This window comes from Eptatretus burgeri, chromosome 7, assembly GCF_056783735.1.
Source record: "Eptatretus burgeri isolate ZD-2024b chromosome 7, Ebu_testis_v1, whole genome shotgun sequence".
NCBI classification, from domain to species: domain Eukaryota; kingdom Metazoa; phylum Chordata; class Myxini; order Myxiniformes; family Myxinidae; genus Eptatretus; species Eptatretus burgeri.
In genome coordinates, this window is record NC_140967.1 from 56925094 (window position 1) to 56949775 (window position 24682).

The 24682-nt window shown below is 41.2% G+C and overlaps 1 protein-coding gene across 7 annotated transcripts in view; it reads right to left on the reverse strand.

Moving 5' to 3' along the window:
* The window catches only part of SYNE1 (spectrin repeat containing nuclear envelope protein 1), a 423352-nt gene that overhangs the window by 338751 nt on the left and 59919 nt on the right, over window positions 1-24682 (reverse strand). For all 7 annotated transcript variants that reach the window (XM_085888569.1, XM_085888567.1, XM_085888566.1 and 4 more), the window contains 6 exons: window positions 22361-22422; window positions 19186-19281; window positions 18945-19028; window positions 11487-11579; window positions 1956-2137; window positions 1204-1400 (listed from right to left, as the gene is read on the reverse strand). In XM_085888569.1, coding sequence (XP_085744695.1) covers window positions 1204-1400; window positions 1956-2137; window positions 11487-11579; window positions 18945-19028; window positions 19186-19281; window positions 22361-22422 — 714 coding nt within the window. The remainder of the gene's footprint in view (window positions 1-1203; window positions 1401-1955; window positions 2138-11486; window positions 11580-18944; window positions 19029-19185; window positions 19282-22360; window positions 22423-24682) is intronic.

Sequence of the window (24682 nt, forward strand, 5' to 3'; positions counted from 1 at the left end):
CACAATATCTATCGTAGATATGGCAGGTGCTCAGTAAGAATTTGAGAACATAGTTGAGAGCGACATTTAAAGCACTTATCCCCTTATTGGAAGCATTGATACAGTAATCTTGCATTTGTGGTATTAAAACATTAACGTCTGAACAGGACAAGTGGTTTGATTCTACCACCAGAACATTTTGGTTCAGATACTGAACATCAAGAATTCATCACATTTAAATCAATCATCACAGTGAGAAATTAAAATGTTTGCAAAAAAGATTTGCTTAACCTCCAACGTGAGTCATAAACTGCAATTATTACATTGTCAGCATGCAAATACACCCTGCTGTCTTCTTGCAATTTAATGGTGAGCAACGGAAAACTAGTCTTTATCATGAAGGCTCGTGTCATTTGGTGTTGGCGCACAGGTATAACAATGAATGAAATCAATAGAACATTGATCCACCATGGGAAGCAAAGAGAAGCTGATATTTCAGAAGTCAATCCTTTGGCGGAGCAAAAGAGCTCATTCCCTTGTGTGTTGTGTCCGACAGTGGCCACAATGCTATACTGTCAGTACATACCCTCCATCCTCTCACTCTTCTGTAAGCCTAGATATTGTGGAACAAAAAATTTTTTTTTCCTCTCCAAAATAAAAAATGCATTACAAAAAGTCCCAACTGTAATAGTCTCTGTCCAACTTCTTGTGGCCAGCTGTGGCCCCTCTATTTGCTCCAACGAAGGGTTAAAGCCCAAAACATCAGTTTCTCCTTGCTCATCATAGCGGTTAACCAATTTCAACCAACGTTCTGTTAATTGCATCTAATGGTGAGCAACTATTTAAAAACTACATTATAATATACATCCCATTGAACCTAAATATGATTGTGCTATTTATCTAAGTCCTCAATCCGATGCATGATAGAAGGAGATAACTCTAAAAACACACATCTGAGTACATTTCGATTTTGGTATTCACACATGGACTTTATGATACATTCATTCATAATAATTGCCTGCACCTTATATTGAACAGCATACCTGTACCTTATTAAGTTAATGCAGCGGTATATTTATCTTGAACATCCTAACCCCATTCTCACAATTAACGTAATCGAATTTGGCATCCGGCATGTTATTTCAGCTCTTACATGAACTTCGAATATTGTATTAAAAATATTCTTTTTGCTGACAACCCACAAGGAAGCTTAATCAAAACTACCTTCAGGCTCCAGTAGCCGTGGTATTCCAAGGTACGTCTCGGCGATGGAAAAGGCAGAGTCAAGATTCTCACGGTTTGACTTAACCTTCAGCTGCTCAAGGTTGACCAGTTCAGGACGAATCGAGTGAATGACCGAGTGGAAGGCCACACCATTTCGCCAGCTGGGCCCAAAATCTTGTACTCTGAGTCCTAACCGACTGTGAAACACAGGCCAGAGGTCAGAGAGCAGCAGTCATTTGTGTCACACCGAGTTGAGACTTTAACAACCACCACTATCTAAAATGCATATTTACCTTTTTGTAAACTAAACTCACCATCAGCACAAATAAAATGGTGCTTGCCTTCGCAGGCCAAAAAGGAAAGCAAATACAGTAAAGCAGAGGGTTAAGGAATGCTATTGCTCATTGTTATACGCACCATATGATTGGCCAGAATTTTCCATGACTGTGCTCAGCAAGCCGGCAAGCACATTTACAATACCCACATTCAGAAGGGTGAACTAACAGCTTGGTTTGTTGGAACTTGTCTGTGACCCACTAAAAATGGGACCATAACTATACTTCTGGATGGCAATTTGCAACGTCTTCAGTCAAGAAAAAGATGATCCTTACCGATAAACATGAGTTGCAATTTAAACTTATAAACTTATGAGTTACATGAGGGATGTAGCTTTTTCTAAACAATGTGGATATATTTTTTTTAGGAGCTGCCTTAATTGCTCATCAAAGTTGCAATAAATATGCAAGACTCACCTTGTGCATTTGTACTGCACCCATTTTAACAGGGCCTTCTTTGCATTGCCCCTGCTTGCGAATGCTCCCAGTGGACGTTTTTTTATGGGAGGGCTCGCCTCAGAGCCAGCTTGGCTGTCAAGCGAGGATGAACTTCCGGAGAAAGAGGAAATGGCTGGCAAGTTGTTTGTCAGTTCCTCAATCTATGGCAAAAATGTAAAATTAACGGTCAAATGGGAAGGATGATAATGAGGTGAAAACTTGCAAAGGTTATAAGTGCAAGATTACACACTTGCCAATAAAGCCCAAGTTATTCCGAAACCGTGAATACTACAATGAGACGAGATGGCAGGAGGAAAGGGAACAGAAAGTTGATGAACACTGGAAATAGATGAACAGGATAAATAGTGCAGTACAGTATCAATTCAGAAAGTGAACAAACAGATAGAAAAATGACTGAATTATTCCTGCGTCTCAGGAACACTGAAGTGCTTCTACATATATCCCATGCAGAACAAAGACATGAGTATACTTTCACAAGAAGTACAACATGAAACATAAATCAGTGTAAGGGACTTCAACTCGGGATCACAGCTGCACAAAATGTAAAGCCATACATGTTGGTGTATGTAAAAATTACACAAAATGTAAAGCTTTGTAGTTGAACTAAACTTGACGAAAACAACAGCTTGAAAAAAAGAAAAGAAGTTAAATTTATTAATCAGTGTTCTTAATTTTATCAAAATTAAGGTTTGTTGAAAATTTGATGACAAAAGCTCAAATGGTAAAAGGTTATGGCCTGGACAGACGGACAGACAGATAAACAAACAAGTGGTCACAGACCACTACTTGCAAAATCAATCGTTGTGACCTTGACCTTTGGGTCTCAAAAGCGATAGGCTTCTACATTTTAATTGGTAAACCAAGTTCAGTGAAATAATATGCAAATTCTGTTCAAATTTCAAGTTAATCGGATAAAAATTGACGATTTTGTGACCTTGACATTTGACTTTTTGACCAAATTATGAATTTGTCTTCTCCATATTCTCATAATAAAGGTTTGTTGAAAATTTAATGACAAGAGATCAAATGGTAAAAGAAGGTTAGGGCCTGGACAGACAGACACACACACACACACACACACACACACACACACACACACACACACACACACACACACACACACACACACACACACACACACACACACACACAAAGACATGATTGCAAAACCCAGTCTCCCGCTGTGTGGGCTGATGGGACAAAAAATAAATAAAAGAGAGAGCTTGGTTGTATTTATTTTTCTTTCAGCAAAGAATAAAAAAAAAGAGTGCAGAGAAGTCAGTCATCATCTTCATCTACAGGACAGTGGTAAGTCTGGTGTTGGCTGAATGGTTACGGTTGTGGCTGGCTTAAGATCTTTGGGTTTTGAGTTTGAGCTCCTGTCTTTGTGTTAAATAACAGCAGGTGAGTTGACTGCCTGTCATCCTTCTGAGCTCAGAAAAGTGAGTGCCAGCTTGCTGGTATCCTGTGTTGGAGTGGCGAGCTGTCCAGGATTGTACCCAATAGCCAAAGAGACTGCTTCGGCAGCACGAACGCTCTGCACAGAGTATGGTCCCAATGGATGAATGGATGAGTTGACTCAGCCCGGCATCTTTCTGAGGTTGGCAAAATGATTACCAGCTTACTAGAAATGGGGCACTGCATCACAATTGGAGACAGTTAATGAGTTTAATTTCCTCTATCGGCTTTAATAATCATGTTTATTATTTTAACTTGAGGAAAAGGTTTTAATAATCATGTTTGCAGTCTCTTTCATTAAACTCAGGGCCCGTTGCTCCATTGGACCAAATTTTAATTGGTCTTTATGGCCTTGTAGCATACCTGCCTGCCATCCTGCTTGAGCATTAGCTTGCCTTTTCACCAAGCCCAGATGAGCTTGGGCCAGAGCAGGGATTATATGTTCATTATTATTTTTGTCAAATGATACTCCCATTATTGCTGTTGTTAATATTATTAGTATTAATAAATATATGCTTTGTTATAATGTTATCATTATTTTGTTATTTATTTTGGAATTAGAATTCCATGCCATGGAAGGACCTATTAAGCTGCTCTATCCACCTTAACATGTCGTGCCTTTAAAACATGATAATTATTTTGGGTTCTTTGTGGTTCATTAGCCGAGTCAACTCAAGGGATCATAACGATCACTTAAGTGTATCACATTCCACATCAGAAAACTCCAATCGAACTCCTTAAAAAAGCCACACACACACACACACACACACACACACACACACACACACACACACACACACACACACACACACACACACACACACACACACACACACACACACACACACACACACACACACACACAAACACACAAACACACACACACACACACCTTGTCCGCATATCGTAGATCCTACCCACCAGCACATTACTGATTTAAGAGATAACTTATTTGGGAAAGCTAATGTTGATTAAACACAATTGATGCATTTGTGGAACATCCCGCATCTTGGTGTGTGTGGATTGTACAGAGCAACACATTTTACAGCACAATGCATTTTATGTTATACTCGAGCAAAAAAGTGGGGGTGGGGGGATAATCGATATGTCATCCCCATAAGTGGGATGGAAAAATGCTGTACAAGGCCAAATGCCACCACTCTCCACCCCATCCCATCCCCACCCGTCGATGCCCATGTGCATACCCGCAGCATAAATATTTGAATGTGATTGGATTTTACAATAATGATGGATTAACACAAGCATTCCGTGAAACACAGTAACCAAGAAGAAGAAACTGTCAATTTATAACAAGATTACATCGATTGTACAGGTTACAAGTCAGACGTGACGAGGGAGGCCTATGTTCGCGTTTCTTTTCTTTGTTGCTGTTTTCTTGTGAATTCATCTAACTCAAATGAATGCTTCAAAAAAAAAATGTGGACCTTTTTTTTTGGAGGTTGCATAATCACCCAACGGCCCACCCCTCCCTCCCCACGGGTACGGGCCTAGTGGTGGACATTAAAGATCCCACAGTGTCATCCTCAAAGAGTAGGCAAGTTATCGCTCACACCCTGAGAAAATTACAAACTCCTGTCCAAACCAATTCCAAGTGAACTGGTTTGTGAACAACTTGGACTGAACTTCCACCATGGTTAACCCTGCAAGAAGGTGGGATCAAATGAGGCTGTGAAAGTAAAAGCAGTCACATCTACACAGGAAGGGGTGAGAGAGGGGACTCCCCATAATCAAAACAAATTTATTACATCAAAAGCAATAAAAATATATAAAATTTAACTCAAGCTCATAATTCTAATACCAATTAAAAAGTTGGAGTAAAAGTTGAAAGTTGAAATTATAAAAAATCCCTTGCTAACTGAAGTATCTAAAATGCTTCTAACTTGCAGGTTGCTTTGGTTCCTCTGTGTTTCCTCTGTGCTCTCTCTGTGTTTCCTCTGTGTTTCCTCTGTGTTTCCCCCTCGTTATTTGCTCATTCACTTGCTTCTGTTCTCTGTTCTTGCATATGGCAGCTTGGCTGCTGGGTAGCTATCATTTATTGGAGTATGGCTGTGCTGTAGATGCTGTGCCCCTCTACCAGTACACTGGTACTCATTTCACCAACCTCAGGAGGATAACAGGCTGAATCAACCCCATCTGGTGTTACTTCAACAGCTGACAGGGGGCTCAAACTCAGAACCCTTAAGTCCCAAGCCAGTCATCCTAACCACTAAGCCAACACCAGGCTTATTCTTTTGTTTGATACAGTGCCTATAGAAAGTCTACACCCCCTTTCAAAATGTTCACCCTTTGTTGCCTCATAGGCAGTAATTACATTGCATTAAATCAAACTTTTTCCATCTTTTTTTACAAATCATAACCCACAACTTCCCAGTGAAAAACTGATTCCACAAATTTCAGGAAATTAATAAAAAATACAAAACGAGAATATCTTAGTTGGATAAGTGTCCACCCTTCTGAGTTAATACTTTGTGGAAGCACCTTTGACAGCAATTACAGGTGGGAGTCTGTTGGGATGGGCCTCTACCAACTTTGGACACCTTGATTGGGTAATATTTGCCCATTCTTTTGTGCAAAACTGTTCAATCTCAGTCAAGTTGCATGGGGAGCATTCATGGACAGCGATCTTCAAGCCATGTCACAGATTTTCGATTGGATTTAGGATGGAGCTCTGACTGAGCCACTTTTTGTTCATTAGCCACTCCAGTGTAACTTTTGCTGTGCTTCGGGTCGTTGTCATGCTGAAAGATGAGCTTCCATCCCAATTTCAGCTTTCATGCAGAGGTCAGCAGGTTTTCCTCTAGGATTTTTCTGTATTTTACTCCATCCATTTTCCCTTCTATCCTGACAAGTGCCCCAGTCCCTGCTGATGAGAAGCATCCTCATAACATGATGCTGTCACCTACATGCCTCACAGTAGTGATGGTGTTCTTTGGTTGATGTGCTGTGTCAGGTTTGCGCTAAACATAACGTTTTGCATTTCGGCCGAAAAGTTCCATCTTGGTTTGGTTAGACCACACAACATTTTGCCACATGGCTTCAGAATCTCCGCAGTGTTTGTTTGCATACCTCAAATGTGACTCAAGGTGGGCATTTTTGAGTAATGGCTTCCTTCTTGCCACCCTCCCATACAGACCAGACTTGTGGAGTGGTTGAGATATTGTTGTCACATGCACACAGTGACCAGTCTTTGCCATAAATGCCTGGAGCTCTTACAAAGTTGCCATTCACCTCTTGGTGGCCTCTCTGATCAGTCTCCTCCTTGCTTGGTCATCCAGTTTGGAGGGACGGTCTGATCTCGGCAGGGTCTTGGTGGTACCATATGGCATCCTCTTATTACTGATTGTCTTGACTGTGCTCCAAGGAATATTCAAGACCTTTGAATTATTTTTATCACCATCCCATGATCTGTGCCTTTCCACAGTTTTATCCTGGAGGACTTTTGAAAGCTCCTTGGTGTTCATGGTTGAGTCTTTCCTCTGAAATGCAGTACCCACAGAGGAAACCTACAGGAACTGCTGATTATATTCTTAAATAATCAGAATCACCAGAATTTAACCCAGGAGGAGGCCAATTAACATGGTGTGATTTTGAAGGTGATTGGTTACACCTGAGCTAATTTACAATTGCTATTTTAGAGGGATGGACACTTATCCAACCAATATATTCTCGTTTTGTAGTTTTTAATTAATTTTCTGAAATTTGTAGAATTTGTTTTTCACTTGGAAGTTGTGGGTTATGACGTGTAAATTAAGGTGGGAGAAAGTTTGGTTTAATGCAATTTAATTCCAGGCTATAACGCAACAAAAGGTGAAAATTTTGAAAGGGGGTGTAGACTTTCTATAGGCACTGTATATCCAACTGTGGTCCCACTGTCACCAATTTTCCATTTTACCCTCTGTCACCACAGTCTTTCATGAGAATCAATTTCATATGCAGAAAGGTCTTGATTTTCTGCAGAGCCTCTGTGCTAAGAATTGCTGAGTTTAAGAAAAAGGGAGAATTACATCGGAGCACAGGCCAAAATAAAGTCAACAGGATGCATTCACCATGTGATTGCTGAAAAAATGGACCCTACAAAAGTCCCATTAAACCAATGCAATCATGATTTTCCCCAACTGAAAGAAGCAGTGAAAGGTACTTTTCCAAAGAGCCAAATGATATATAAACATCAAAGTCTCATTCTTCAATGAGCATAGGTTTTTTAACTTAAATAAGTGTGTGTGTGTGTGTGTGTGTGTGTGTGTCTCCTCTATAACTTCAAAACCAAGAAACCTAGCAGCCTAAAACTTTGTATGCATACTTAGGGAACTTCAAGGGAGTGCATGAGTGAAAATTGGGTGTTTGAGTTAATTAAAACACCCTTTTGAAGCTAATTAATGGCCTTAATTATATCCTTTATCAGGCACATTCTCAGACACTGGGGTCTTAATTGGCCATTTTGTTTGGCCTGCTCAGCAATGCCTTGAGTTGGAACAGGCCACAACAGTTTATCAATGATAAAGCGCTGAAAATGTTTTTTTTCCACTTTCCTCACTGGCATTATGGAATGCGTGATCTTAGTATCTACGAATCCCTGTATATATCGCTTTTCAAAGTGCTTTAGTTTTCAAATTAGGAGCTTGGAGCAATTTCATGCATTTTAATATGATGCGATTTTCCACGGTCGACTCTCACGGACTAATTCAAGTATATAATAGAAATGTAATTTGAGTTTCGAGGATCAGGTCATGTGGACTAACTCGAAATCTGGAGTGAAACACAAAAATGTAAAGAAATCAGAAATGTTTAGTTTTTTGCGAGTATGTGCAATTACCAATCAGCGTGATATTGGTTGCCAAGCCAGCCGTTCCTCATCAATCATTAAATTGGAGTGCTTGCTTGAGTCCTTAAGCCACTTGCTGTTTGTGTCCGGACCTGTCCAGGCCGTGTTTGTTTGTGTCCGGACCTGTCCAGGCCGTGTTTCTTTGTGTCCGGACCTGTCCAGGCCGTGTTTCTTTGTGTCCGGACCTGACAGGCCATGTTTCTTTGTGTCCGGACCTGTCCAGGCCGTGTTTGTTTGTGTCCGGACCTGTCCAGGCCGTGTTTGTTTGTGTCCGGACCTGTCCAGGCCGTATTTGTTTGTGTCTGGACCTGTCCAGGCCGTGTTTGTTTGTGTCCGGACCTGTCCAGGCCGTGTTTGTTTGTGTCCGGACCTGTCCAGGCCGTGTTTGTTTGTGTCCGGACCTGTCCAGGCCGTGTTTGTTTGTGTCCGGACCTGTCCAGGCCGTGTTTGTTTGTGTCCGGACCTGTCCAGGCCGTGTTTGTTTGTGTCCGGACCTGTCCGGGCCATGTTTGTTTGTCTCCGGACATGGCCAGGCAGTGTTTATGTCCGGGCGGGAGTTCGTCTCCGGACGTATCCGGGCGGTGTTTGTCTCCAGACTATATTTATCTTCAGACATGTCTGGGCAGTGTGTCTCTGGGCGATATTTATAGTATGATTGGTAGAAAATGGATTTCATACCTTATTTTGTTTCCATCTTCACTGTTATTCTAAGCAGAATCATTTCGATGAGACAGTATGAATCATAATTAACGCTCCACCACACGTCTGCCTTCGCTTCCTCTCACCTCAAGTTGCCTTTCCTTCACCCACCCCTCTTCACTCTCCCTCCCTCCTCGCTCTCCCTCCCTCCTCTCTTCCCCCCTCCAACTCCTGACTCTACCCACTCTATTTCTCCCCCCACCCCTCTTTAGTATATCCGTCAGCGAAGCGATGGGTGGTACTTGCTAGTAATAAATAAGGTAAGTCCATACTTTTGACAGAGCTTCAGGGATAGTCGAGAATCATTTCCAGATTAGAACAAATCCTCAATGGGTCGCCACTCTTACACAAAATACTCAAATGAATGTGGCAGGAATTTGGAACTTGTTCGGGGTGCCACGGATTGTTTCATGAAAAGTGGGTGAGTCATCGTTGGCACCCTGGTCAAATTCCAAATTCCTGCCCTCATTGACTGCTGTGAAGGCCTGATTGACTATGCTGGGTGAAGTGGTGTGCACCTGTAATCTGGCTACTTTGAGGCTTGGGTTGGGGGATAGCTTGAGGATCTTGGAGGCTTGGGTTGGGGGATAGCTTGAGGATGGGAGCTCTGCACTGTGCTGTGCTCGATGGTGCAGAGCAGCTTGGCTGACATGGTGGCATCTCACCCAGATTGTCAGGCCAGGCCAGATCTTCTCCTCCACTGCCAAACTCTGGAACTCTACCTTCTCATGTCTTCCCAAACACTTATGACATTCCCCTTTTGAAAAAGAAGATTTTTTACTCCCTCAAAAACACTAAGACTATTCTCTCTTTCCTTACTTTTCTATCAATGCAGTTCTTTTATTTAACGCTTGGCCTCAATGAGGACTATTTAGTCCGTGACTGAAGCCTTCAACATAAATAAATAAATCAGATCTGTGACTTGCTCCAGGTATCATGTAAATCCTGTACTAACCTGTTCATGGTCGAATGTCGGCAACTAACCCGGCTTCCCCACCAGGTCCTCCTGGTGAGCCGGGTGCATGGATATGGACACCCAGCAGGACTGAAAACGAAACCTTTCAAAGGGCACAGATGCTCCTTGTGAGCCAATGACCATCCATATCTGGTGCCCAACTGCGTCTGCGGACGTTCTCTTGCAGTGGTTACCTTTCCTAGGAGGATGGTGGCAGGATTTCCATTCCAGCCACCAAAAACCCTTCACTCCGCAAACACACTGAAGTGGTGTGTGGCGGGGTGGTGCTGAGGTGTCGTCTCCCTGACGGCAGTCTCCTTGGGTTACCTGAGACGGTCTCTTTGGGTGGGTGGCTGAAATGTCCTATCCCTAGGAGATGGCGAAAGGTCAGGCATCTGCCTGGGAGATGGCCAGATGGAGGCCCCTGGAGTACCGGCGGAAAGTGGGCACAACGATGTGCTGATTTGTTCTCTGACCCATTTATCTGTCTTTCTATTTTTGTATGCAATACCTAACATATTTCATTCCATATTGTGTTGTGCTGCTGTTAACTTTTTCTCCATTTTTTTTTAACAACACCCAGGTCTCTGCCCCATAGATGATAGTAGGAATAATACACCAATTGAAAACTTTCCTTTTCAGACATATTGGTAAGCTACCTCTCATGATGTTACTGAGTTTTCCAGATTGTCTCCATCCAAGTTTGAATCTTCTCTTGATTTCTTGTTCTTGATTATTTTCCTTGAGGCTGAAGCTTTGCCCAAGGTACATGTATTCTACTTCTTTTATTTGGTTTCCATTCATTATGATTTCTCCATGAGGTATAAGGGGGTTCATTACTACTTTGTTTTTGATATATTCGTCTTCAACCCACAGTTCCTGCTCTCAGCGAGTTCCCTGAGCATGGTTTCAATTTTCTCCAAGCTTTCTTCTCTTTCAACAATGTTGTCTGTAAATCTTAGATGGTTAAACTTCTCCCCATTAATGTTGACACCTTTATCTTCCCAATGAAGTGATCTATGACTTACTAAAATACATATTGGACTTTAATGGACTTAATCACACAATGAGTCAATCCTTTCCCTTAAACGCCATTTAAGAAAATGCTCTTTTGCCAGTTCGCAGGGCATGTGCAGCTATAATTCACGCCTATACCGACTGGTGACTGACGACTCGGGATAAACTTGCAGAACAAATGATCAGATTGGGAAGTTGTGCATTTAAGTGAGCTAGAAGTTCTAATAAGAAGAGGAAACACAGCACCAATAAATAATGTTTAAATATACAAATTTAGGTGATTGAAAAAGCTACAAAAGATAATTTTAATTCTTGAGAGCAGAGCATTCGAACATAACCAATCTGTTTTTGGCAGGAATTTCTCAGCAAGGAAAACCTAGATGAATTAGTTTGGAGCCATTTCCATGTCACATGGCATCTATATGAACATGCACCAGAGAAAAGGGTGAGAAATGCATGAACCATGGCATGTATAGCTACACAAGTCCAATGGAGAATTCAGTGGGTACCAACATACCTGGAAATACAAAATGATGATCCATGTTAACCCAAGCACAATAGAGGGTTTTCCATCAGCAATATCTGAGGCATTGATGTTCACGAGCTTGATCTGGAGGAACAATTAAGAGCAGGAAAGAAAAATGTACACAAGTACACACACATATATAGATGTATGTATGAATGTATGTATGTATGTATGTATGTATGTATGTATGTATGTATGTATGTATGTTGTTGTTGTTCGTCTTTTGGATGCTCCCGTTAGGGGTCGCCACAGCAGATCATCCGTTATGATCCGCATACCGATTTGGCATAGGTTTTATGCCGGATGCCCTTCCTAACGCAACCCTGGTCACCTCTTATGACACAGGGATAAGGATTGTGTTTCGCCATGATTCCGGGCTACCCTACACCCTCTCATAGCGTGGCCAGGTGCAGAGCTCCCGTCATCAAGCGATCCTCCAACCCAAGCCTCCAAGTAGCCGGATTACAGGCGCACACCACTACGCCCAGTGTATGTATGTATGTAAGTATGTATGTGTGTATGTGTGTGTGTATGTGTGTGTGTGTGTATGTATATATATATATATATATATATATATATATATATATATATATATGTATGTATATGTATATGTATATATATATATATATATATATATATATATATATATATATATATATATATATATATATATATATATATATATATATATATATATATATATATATATATATATATATATATATATATATGTGTATGTATATGTATATGTATATATATATATATATATATGTATATGTATATATATGTATATATATATATATGTAAATATGTATTTATGTATATTTACGACTGGTCAAAAGTTTTAGAACACCACCATTTTTCCAGTTTTTACTGAAATTTAAGCAGTTTAATGTTCCAATGTACTCTGAAATTAAAGCATAGAACAAATAAACAATTGCATGGTCGTTTTTTTTTTATTTGAAAAAAAGAAAATTGAAACAAAAAATAAATTATGGAATCGTTTTGTTGAACAAAATTAAATCTAAATTTTTGACTCATCAAAGTAGCCACCTTTTGCAGATATAACAGCCGACTATACTCATGGCATTCTTTCCACAATGGAAATCAAATATTGTTCGGAAAGTTCTGTCCAACACTGTTGCAGAAGTTCCCACAAATGTGTTTGCTTTCACCCTTCTGTCCAGTTCATCCCAAACCAGCTCGATGTGGTTTAAGTCTGGAGACTGTGCTGGCCATTCCATGATTTGAAGCCTGCCATCTTGTTCTTTTCCTCGAAGGTAGTTCTGACATAGCCTGGAGGTATGTTTTGGGTCATTATCTTGCTGTAGGATGAACCCCTGACCAACTAGGCATAGAACAGAGGGTATTTTTTGGCGCTGCAAAATGCTGTGGTAGCCCTTTTGGTTCACGGTGCCAGTCACTATGTGCAAGTCGCCGACTCTGGATCCAGCAAAAAAGCTCCAGATCATCACGCTTCCTCCTCCATGTTTGACAGTTGATGTCACACACTGAGGAACAATCCTTTCACCTACTCTATGGCATACAAAAACCCTGTGTGATGAACCGAAGATTTCAAATTTTGATTGATCAGTCCAGAAGGCAAGCCTCTTTTTCGTATTGTGACATCTTGGCAATGGCTTTCTTACTGACACTCGGCCTGCCAAACCTGCAGCTCAAAGTCTTCCTTTCACAGTTGAAACTGAGACTTCCTTACTTCGACCAGTCTTAAGCTGTGCTTGAAGCTGCTGTCCTGTGAGCCACCTATCACACAAGCTGTTGACTCTCAGAAACTTGTCTTCTGATTGTGTTGTGGCTTTGGGTCTGCCTGACATCTTCCTGTCAGAGTTTCCTCCAGTTTCCAAGTGCCTTTAGATGGTGTAGGAAACTGTACTCACTGATACCTTGGCCTCTTTGCAATTTCTCAAGAGGAAAGACCTACAAATTTAAGGGTTATTATGGTCTGTCTGTCTTCCTTTCTTAATAGTCTTTTTCTCGCCATTATGATAGCAATATACTATTTCCTGCAGTGAAATATTGTCAAAATAATGCTTCAGAGGGTGGAGCAACACAGTCTGTTCCAACACTGCTTTGATACAGACCGAGAGTTTGCAACTAAACAAAAGTTGGGACACTGTAGGAATTGTTTGCATCAACTTTCAAGGCTTAATTTATTTCCATTGCTGCAGAACAGCTGCAGTTGCTAACCCATTACTTGTTCCCTGAAAAAGGCCTTTTTTAAAAACTCTGAAATTTACAATATTTTTCAGTTTTTGGTAACCTAAACTTTTTTTTAACCTCTCGCAGTTTACCGCTTAGCTTTGTACCATTTCAGGCTATTCACTGGACTTGAACTGCTTAAAATTCAGCAAAAATTGAAAAATGGGGGTGTTCTAAAACTTTTGACCAGTAGTGTATATATATATATATATATATATATATATATATATATATATATATATATATATATACATATATATATATATATATACATATATATATATATATATATATATATATATATATATATATATATACATATATATATATATATATATATATACATATATACATATATATATACATATATATACATATATATATATATATATATATATATATATATATATATACATATATATATAGAGGGAATAAATGTCATTCATGCGGGCTGCGACCCTTCTAGATAGCCGTTTTTCTTTTACTATCTTTATTTTGGACCAGCCGCCATTACTACCACCACCAACCACGTCTCAACAGCCATCACACAACAACCACCAACCGCAACGCCGCTTCACAACAACAGCCACGACCTTTACCGTCACAACTCGCCCTCGCAACCATCACATCACCGCCATTCCCGCGCCGCTTGTGGGCGCCGATCCTGGACTCGTGCAGGGCGCGCACCGAGCAGCGGGTGCAAAAACACCAACCTTTCCGAGAAATCGGATCAAAAACTATTCACGCCCACTTCTGTTCCGTCCTATCAGCGAACGTGGGGCGATTTGGCCCCGCCTCCGGGTGCGTCGGAGTATAATCGCTGTATGCAGATTCGCGGATCAAAAATCATTCACGCCCACTTTTCCTCTGTCCAATGGGGAGCCAGCCAGAGGTGAAGGGTCGAAGGTGAAGGAGCGAAGCCCCGGGGGCTATAAAGGGCCACGTTCACTCGCCGAAAAGGCAGTCAGTCAAGGAGAGTTGAGAAGAGAAGAGTCAGAGAAAGCAGTTGGACGGAGCTGAGAAGAGTGGAGAGTTGGAGAGGTGGCGGCGGCGAAGGCAGTCGAGAGGGCGCTCGTGTCAGAGTCGGGGAGCTGCGGAGAGGGGAGGCCGGTAACGCGACCGAGGTTGCGGTGGAGACGCTCGTCGCGGGACCCGAGCCAGCGAGATATCCTCATTCCCCCGAGCATCAACAACCCCCTCCTGTTTCCCCCCCGCGCTGAGATAGTGTGAGAAGGGGGCCCCGTTCCCACCCCATTTCCAGGCAGTGCCAGCGAGGCCCGCGGAGTCGGGGCGCCGCCGCCATCTTGCGGCTCATCACCAGACGGGTAGGCTCGACACGGTCTCGGCCCCAGGCCCGTCTGCCCCCTTGTAGTGGAGGGTGGTCCCTTTTTCTTTTGCTTTGAGTATATGTGTTGTCGGCGCCGTCTGTGAAGTAAAACTGTATAAGTGTTGCCGTGTGCTCGGTAGTCGGTAGTAGATCTGCATTGTTGCATTTGCTTTTTGTGCAGAATTGTGTGTTTCTTCTATTTATACATTTGCTTTTGGTGTATAATTGTATATGTGTGCTTTCCGTTTGCCGTGGAATAAATGTGCTTTATGTTGAACTGTTTTCCCGTTTCGCTTCGTCTTTTCTCTAATTGAATCTCCATCTTACTTCACATAAAGGGTTGGTCGTGGGCTAAATACGCCCAATAATTAATCGAACCGTCGAGGTTGACGATAACACCGCTCGGTTATCCCGATAGTACGGAACGGGTCGCTTAAAGTGGCCTGTGTCCGAAGTCGACCTGCGGCGAGGTGCGATCGCCCGGTCTACCCTCCGTGTGGGTACTTAGGTAGGTCGAATTTGGCGAGCAACCCTATCCCACGCGGGGGGCCGATTGGCACGATCGTGGTGAGGCCGAAAGGCCCACCCGTGACTAGCTCCCGGCGTTAGTCCGAGAGGGTCACGACGGGATTGTCCGTCCGGTGGGCGACGTGCCGCGATTCGAGTTACGTGGCCGTTCGCACACCGGCGGGCGCGAATCCGCAACAATATTAATAAGTTCTGTGCTGTGTATCGTTGCTCTCACTGTTGTGATCATTATCCGACCTACAAATGCACCACAGTCGAGTTGTTTTTCTTTTTTAAGAGAGTTACTCTCCAAGAAAAGCATTTGTTACCTTCGCATTCTGCGAAAGGTTCTGTTTTGGTCAGCATGTATTTATTTATTTATTTATTTATTTATTTATTTATTTATTTATTTATTTGTAATCTTGTGATTCGTATAACTCAAAAAGTATTAAACCGAATTGCATGAAATTTGGTGGGATGATTGGTTATTAGCCAGGAAGCATTCGATTAGATTTTGGGATCGTTCGGGTCAAAGGTCAAGGTCAAGGTCACGAAAAGGCCAAAATCGTCTTTTTACGATGACACGGTCAATATTTATTCAATTTGCATGCAACTAACGCCAAAAATGTTCAGAATTCAACGCCTCATCTTGTGATATGCAAATATGACACAATGATGCCCATACTCTTGTTACCGGTTAGGGGTCAAAGGTCAGGGGGGTCACGACCATGAAAAATATGTGGTTTTTGTCATAATGCGGTCAATTCTTGTCCGCTTTACGTGAACCTCGCACCAAAATGTTCAGAATTTAATGCCCAATCTTGTGACACAATGACGTCATAACACATGTCACTGGTTGGGGTAAAATGTCGGGGGGGGTCACGCCATTGAAAAATATGCGGTTTTCGGCATAACTCAGTCAATTCTTATTCAATTTGCATGAAACCAGCATCAAACCAGTTCCCCACACTCATACCAAGAACAAAAAAAGTAGTGGCGGCGAAGGTATGCGCTCTATGAGTGCCCGTTCTAGTTCAATGTAGAATTGAAAAGCACCTCATTTATAAAAAAAAATGTATGAATTTAATTATTATGGATATCAATTTGTAATTCTGAATAAAGAGTCGGAAGTGCGCGTTGCTTTTCCTTTTGGATACATACGTCGTGAAATTGATCAAACACAAATCCATCATTGATTACCAGTAAATCAACAATAAATCGTACACATACCATTCTGACCTAACTTTGTTTGAAGTTTAGCCCTGTTATTTTATTATACATTTTGCATTGTATATTTTATTATTTCATTTTAGCCCTGTGTTTGAGAAAGAATAAGGACTGGGTGTAGTGGCGTGCGCCTGTAATCAGGCTACTCGGAGGCTTTGGTTGGAGGCTTGCTTGAGGACGGGAGCTCTGCACTGGGCTGCGCTATGAGAGGGTGTAGGGCAGCCCAGAATCATGGCGAAACCCAATCCTTATCCCTGTATCGTAAGAGGCGACCAGGGTTGCGTCAGGAAGGGGATCCGGCGTAAAACCTATGCCAAATCAGTATGCGGATCATAACAGATGATCCGCTGTGGCGACCCCTAACAGGAGCAGCCGAAAGACGAAGAGAGAGAGAGAGAGTTTGAGAAAGAATATTTTCTTTTCACGGCTTGACTGACTCAAGTGATGTCAAATAATCAAGATGAGCGACAATCCCAGGCAAACAATTTATTTTTACGAGTGGAGTACTGTACAATACTGCAATTCACATTTGCTGGATACCCAATGAAAAACTCACATCTTGCATGAACAAAGACGCATGTGATGTGACATGAGCTTGCAGTTCAACTTTCACTTTTAATACAGTTGCACTTTTCACACCTATTTCACATTTTTTTTCCACCTTTGCAAATCATACAATGGAATTAAGAATCTTTACTAGATTTTGCAGTATTGTCGGAAACATATTGAATATTTTATTTAGCTTGTTAACAAATCTCATTGTAAGTTTCTGGTTTTCATCTGGACAGTACTGTAGTCGCTTGAGACTTTCTATCTAAAAAATAGCACCGCAAAGTGGGCGCAACCCCTCAGCCCCTTGACGCAAAACGAATTTCAAGATGGTGGCCATTTTGAAAAATCGCAGCACGCCCATTTTCGAAAGGAATCTTCCTCTTCTCAACCCCAACACACCCAGCAAAAATGGATTTAATCGGACAAGGCGTTTTCCTCGAAATTGACGGAAACCAATTTCAAGATGGCTGCCAGGGCGGCCACAGTGAAAATCGCAGCTTGCCCATTTTGGAAAGGAACCTTCGTCTACTCAACCCCATTATACCTCTCCGGAATAAATTAAATGTGTGAAGCCGTTCTCAAGTTATTGTCCGGAAACCAAATTCAAGATGGCTGCCCTAGCCGCCATATTGGATATCGGATTGCGCTGAATATCGAAAGGAACCTTCCTCTAAACACCCCCATTATATCACACAAAAATGAAATCAATAAGTCAAGCCGTTCTCAAGTTATTGTCCGGAAACCAAATTCAAGATGGCTGCCCTAGCTGCCATATTGGATATCACATCGCACTGATTATCGAAAGGAACCTTCCTCTACCCAGCCCCAACACACACTGCAAAAATTGATTTAATCGGACAAGGCGTTCTCCTCGAAATTGACGGAAACCAAAAGTTGACAGACGCCCGGACGCCCGGACAACGCCTGTGACGACAATACCCCTTAGTCCAATTGGGCTGAGGGGTAAAAAGCATTCATTACTTGGACTAAGTCATGTCATGTCTGGTTTATACAATGGCATTCCATTAATATGCCACAAAGGCCATGCATAAGTATCAAATTTCCGTCCCAAAAGTGCAAATGCAATAAACTAACACGGGCATACTCAAACCACACAGGCATTTCTGTGGTGCAGAAATTATGGAAGCTTCTGTTATTCATACTTTTCATATCTCTAGTCCTTACTAAGAAATTTTCTGTCATGGTATCCTTCTCACTCACATATTAATCGTAAGTAATGATTAGACAGGTTAACCTTTACTATACATGAACCATTACCAATGTACTGTATATTTCATGATACACATGGATGTGGGAATTGATTGGGTGACTTATTAGCCTTGCACATTCCTTAAAGGAACACAAAAATCCATTGGAATAAGGCATCCCAGATGTACAATAATTGTTCAGTTTGAAACTGGATTTAAAGAAACAAATAGTCTTATACACTCTTGAGAAAACTGCATATTTGTTATAATATCTTGATTAAAGCTGCACATGACAGGGAGCTCCAAACTACATCAGAGATTAACTTATTGATCTGTTTAGTTGAGCAAAGGCATAAGACATGAATGGTGTGAAGGTAAAACGACTTTGATTTAAACAAACTGCCTCACCCGCTGACTTTCCAGGAACTTCAAAGCGGTGCCGATGTTTGCGAGAGCATGTATACGACTCAGCCTTCGTCCATGCTCGCAAGACTGGAACCAATGAGAACACAGAAAGTAAGAATAAAAAGGAAACTGTCGATTTATATTGCTCAAAATGACATTTGTTGATGTAAAAGGTGACAATCAGTGTAATTATAATTGAGTTAAATAGGAGTGGTTAGTTGGTATGGCTGGCGCAACTACGTACCAGTTTCTGTCCGGAAAGCACTTCAAGTAGAGCAATTAGTGGAATGCCATCTCTAAGGTCTTTAAAAAGATCTTCAATTTTGAGAGGTCGAGCATGCTGAAAGAAAACAAAGCAATGTTATATTCAAGTGAAGCAGCAGCCAGTCATGTCGCTGATGTTTCAAACACGTAAGAGGTACATCAGCCATGTACAGGGTGTTTCAAAGGTCATGGTACTATTTCAATGCTATCTTTTGAAAAAGGTACAGAAGATTCAAAATTAATAAGCACCCATCATAAGTTAGAGACATGGGAGATTTTTTGGCGCTTTGATTTGCAATGATAGAACGGCATGAATGACATGTTCAACGAGACCTCCACTGGATGCCAGGCAAGCGTTCACTCCGACAGTGAAGTTCTGTGTCATCCTCTTATGTGTCAGAAGTGAAGTGGATCTTCCACACTCCACAATGGCTATCTTAAGCTGATGGATGTCATAAGAGTTGTCTTTGCAAACCTTGTCCTTCGTGCAGCCACACAAGAACATGTCCAGTGGGTTGAGGTCATGGGAATGGGGAGACCGGATGTGCTCTGCCTTGAAGGAGATTACCCTGTCAACAAACTTCTCTGCCTTGCCAGTGTCCGTGAGAGTGTTTGATCTACACTTCTTATGGATAAAGTTCCATGTCCTGCCTCAAAATCTGAAAAAAACAGTGTGTGAAAGACCAAGCTCTTGGGAGCGCTGTCGAGAGGATCTCCTTGGACTTTGATTGACAGATTGTCTCACCGTTTCAATGTTCTCTTCTGAACGCCCAATCTTCTTTCTCCCTGATTTAATAAGAATGTGAACAGTTCCTTCTTTCTGGAACTTCTTGTCTTTGTGAATAATGCAGTTCTTGCTGGGTGGTTCTCACACTTTGAAATGTTTGTGATGAAGCCGCTGAGTCTTGATCACAGACTTTGTCTCAAGGTACCATTCTACTTTGTTGTTGTGCTGTTTATGACATGTTTACTCCAAACTAATGAAATTTAAGGTGGAGACAATTCCCAAACTTCCTAAAACATAATCTGAAAAGGAAATAATAACTACAATTAACTATGTTCAATGGAGACACAATTCAAATCGTACCAAGACTTTTGAAACACCGTGTATATATTCTCAGTAAAAGCAGGCAGCCATGGAAACTGCAATCATCTTTGCTCCTTTTTTCACAAGACAAGAATGAACAATCTGCATAACTGGTCTGCTCAATCCACTGTCAATGCTCAATCCAAATGTGGAGTTCATCTATAAAATCAACAAACTAACATATTTCATCGCATCAAATCCAACCACGAACCAAAACTCTATAGCTCGATAGCCAATGTTCCCCCCATAATGCACCACATTTAAATATAACAATGTTATGTTAAAGCAGACTCAAAGGATGGTACACAAAACTCACAATACCAAGGTACAACTTTGGTACAAATAATAACGATATTATGGTTGTGCTTTATCATTTTATAGTTGTAGATGCATATCGAGTTTATAAATCACAATTAAAATTAGAATTACCAAAATTTTTTTTTGAAGACGAGTTTGTGGAAAATCTTAATTGAATCTGGAACTAAATTACAGGAATGAACTAGAATGGCATTCAGTGGAGTGCATACCTCCAGCAGGATGAACAGTTTACATTTTGTATCCCACCCATTGAGTGGATCTGCATCTGTACCTTAACTAAAACTGAATCGTCTTGTTCTCGTTACCGACCCAACTCATCCACCTACTTTCATCTGAATCCATCCATAACTGTTTGAGTTATCGTGCTCCATGTAGATTTTGGCCCGATCAATTGATGTAAAGAATCACTTGAAAAATTATTGTATCCCGATCCGGATCTTCACTAAACTCGAACCAATTCGTCCTTGTCACACACCCAACCTGTCCAACAAATTTAATTTGAATCCGTCCATAACTTTTTGAGATATCGTGCTCCCAGTCAAAGAGACAGACAGACAGACAAACAGAGGTGAAAATTGGTGGATGGAGGTAATGAAAGAAAACATCAAGTATTAGCAAACAATACCACATCACTTAAAATAATTATTTAGATGAAGGCTGCACAGAATGTAAGGTCAAAGTTGCTCCTTACTTTCCAATCAACACTTTTGACTCACGTTACTTGCATCATTCAAATTAGCATGAAATGATGATAATAAAGGACACCATGATGGAGAAATACCAATATGACCAAAATGGAGGACAAGTGTGATAATATTATTGTAAGATGAGAGGAGAAAACAAGAGACTGGGATAGCAAAACCATTAAAATACAAGTATGAATATTTCCGCAATGATGTAAAATGGGAAATCTTTATTCGGTCCACAAAATGGTAAGTTTTTTGACATTACTCCCCCACAACCTCCTCCTACCCCACCATGTACAACGTTTATATTCTCCTCCCTCCCATTCCCAAATTCCCATATCCTCACCATCTCTTTTTCATTCTCTTCCTACTCCTGCTACACCAATCCCTTCCCCAACTTCATCTCTCATAAACAACCCCTCCCCTGCCCCCAACCCTCGACTTTCACTTCCTTTTCAAAACTTATATTTTCAACGTTTAAATCTCCACCACCTCCACCCACCCCCTGCCCCCACCCTCCACCCAGCCCCCGTTTCCCCAATTTCCAGAAATACATAGCAACAAAGGGAATTTATTTAAACTCAAAAAAGTTGAGATAAGCTTCCTCCCAGGCCTGACTTTATAACTTTCCTCGCGTATTCCCAAACTTCCAAATGCCATCTCCTTTCCTAATCACCAACCTGAACGATTCTTCTTGCTCTGGCTACCAAACCAGCGAACAGCCATAACCCACTACCCCCAGTGTACTATTCTTCCAAAGCCCAAAAGAAACACATGCATCATTTGGAAACGTTTGCTTCCTTAGATACGATAAAGCAGCACGTGGAAATGACCCGGCATAGTAACCGAGCAAGAATGAAGTCACGTGCACCATTCACTGCAGGGCTCTGTTCAAACACTTACAATCGCTACTGCCTTCCTTCCTAAACCTACGCTTTTAACGAAAACAAATGCAGGGTGTATATTTTCCTCTGTTAACATCGTCAAGACGCTGAGTGAATTTTCTCCCAAAAGCTCTGCGTTTGCATTTTCCAGCTCAAAGCACAGACAATGTCACCGATCACCTTTGCTAAGTGAGAGTTCATCCATTTTGTGAACGTTCGTTTCTGGACGGCTTCTTGCTCGACTGCAACACACAAAAAGTTAGAGTTTCATTGAATTTCTCATTTACAAAAATCTATGCACATATGTGTGAAAATAAACATTCTCTCTAACTCACTAAGCACATGCTAAGTCTATACTTGCGACCAATGCTATTTATGGCCTATAAGAAGAGTAAACAAAATTCTGTGACATTGGTGACTAAAAAGCAACTGCCTTTGCAAGCAATCTGAGATCTGTAATGATGTTATCATGACCATCACAAACTTCACAAAATACGAAAAGAATGTTTGGACAACGTGGTGTATTTGATTGCCACTAGCATCACTGATGTTATTATTTAATTACGAAAAAAATCACATGATACATGTAAGAAAATAAACTATGATATTATATCGGGACAGGTTTGTCAATGTTTTACTTTTTCAAATGTAATTCTGCACTTAGCGATATGTTTAACAATATAATTTATTACCACAAGGGAGAGAATTAAAATGTCGGATGGGATGGTATAGAGGTAACACACTTACATTTGATCTGTCTAGTCTGAGTTTCATTCCCAAGCTGACGATAAACTGTCGCAAGTGAAGCGTTGCAGCACAATTGTGCCATCCCTCGGATGGACATTAACCTGGATGTCCAGTCTGCTAGTACTTGTTGATTGACGTTAAAGACCCCACTGTGTATTTCACCAATAATAGGGAAGTTATCACTGGCACGGTGAATAAATTCCAAATTCCTGTCCAAATTCCACCCACAAGGCCTTCATCTGCAGCTTAATGGAGTACACCTCGCCCCTCTGGGCTGGCTCCCCTGCCTCACTTCTTGCTCAGCTTGATGCTACGGAAACCAAGGCCTTTAAGATTATTGGAATCTCCCGTGATGAAGCAGAGTCAATGCACTTATCACTTCGCCATCACAGACAGGTCGGTGGTTTCTCGTTCTTCTACCGCCTTCTTTCTAGTCTTGCACCCTCAGATCTTTCCGCGCATTACCCCACCCCCCATGTTTCTGCAGGTTTCATACGGTCTACCATCAACCCCCTTCTACTGAAAGTACCTAAATCCAGGATCACTGTTCACCTCCACTCATTTGGTCCTCTTTTCTTTCCCCACCTGTGGAATCAGCTTCCACATCCTCTTCAATCTCATTCTTCACTCCAGGTCTTCAAGACAGCTGTTCACTACCATCTCATATCATCCCCAATCCAAAACCATGATCTTTTCTTCCATCATTAACCCCACCCAAACCCCCCCTCCTCCAAATTTTCCAGTTTTCCTTCCTTGGAGTTTCCTTCTGCACCCAACTTGTCCATCCTGTGCATCCTCTGCATTGTCTACCTTATGCATTTTTTGATGCGTGTTTTGCATCTTGTAGAAATCAGGCATATTTTGCATCCTGTTTTTGTCTGTTACATCCTGATGTTTAGTGCACTCGCTCTTCCACAAGCCTCGACTATGTATACAAAAAAAATCACTTTCAGTTGAATGTCAGGCTTGACCAGCCAGTTCATGAGACTTGTGCCAAAAACTCTCCTGGCAAACCTCACAGGAGGTGGGAATAATTGGGGCCATTAAATAAGAAAATGTAATCGTAGTAGTAGTGGTACTAGTAGTAATCGCGGAGGAAAACTAACATTAAAATTATATAACACAAGTAGGGTACTCAGCATTGCTCAGTGCTGTTCTAATTGTGTTTGTATTTTGAAGAAATAAAATTTCGTTTTTTCTAATTTTTTGTGGGTGCCTAAAACACCTCTCTACACCCACTAAGGAATGGGGTCAGGAATCATTTAATATTACCTTTCACATTGCTACAAAGGCTTAAATACTACAGAGAAAATTTAATTTTTTTTAAAAAAATCCCAAAATAATGGTGATATCTAATATATAAAGCTCAATTTGTGTTTGTTTGTGTATATTTGCATCAAAAAAACGAAAAAAAACTTCGGAACAAAATCCAACTAAATTTTGCATGTTGCTTAAGGATACTCCAAGTATGGTTTCTATTGGGGAAGCATATCTGGGGGTGGGGGTTCAGGAAGGGGAGAAAACCCCAATTCTCTCAATGTAAAAGTGTATTGTATAGCACCACACAGTGGTACATGGTATTATAAATCATCTTCTTTTAATATAAAGAGAGTTTAAACAACTTGATAATTATGCATTATGGTGATGTTGAAATCTGAATGAGAATCATTAGAAATTTTCAAAATGTTTAATTTCACTTATTTCAAGTGGAGGTTCAAAACAAAGCATCAAACACTGAGCTTCGCAGTGAAGCGG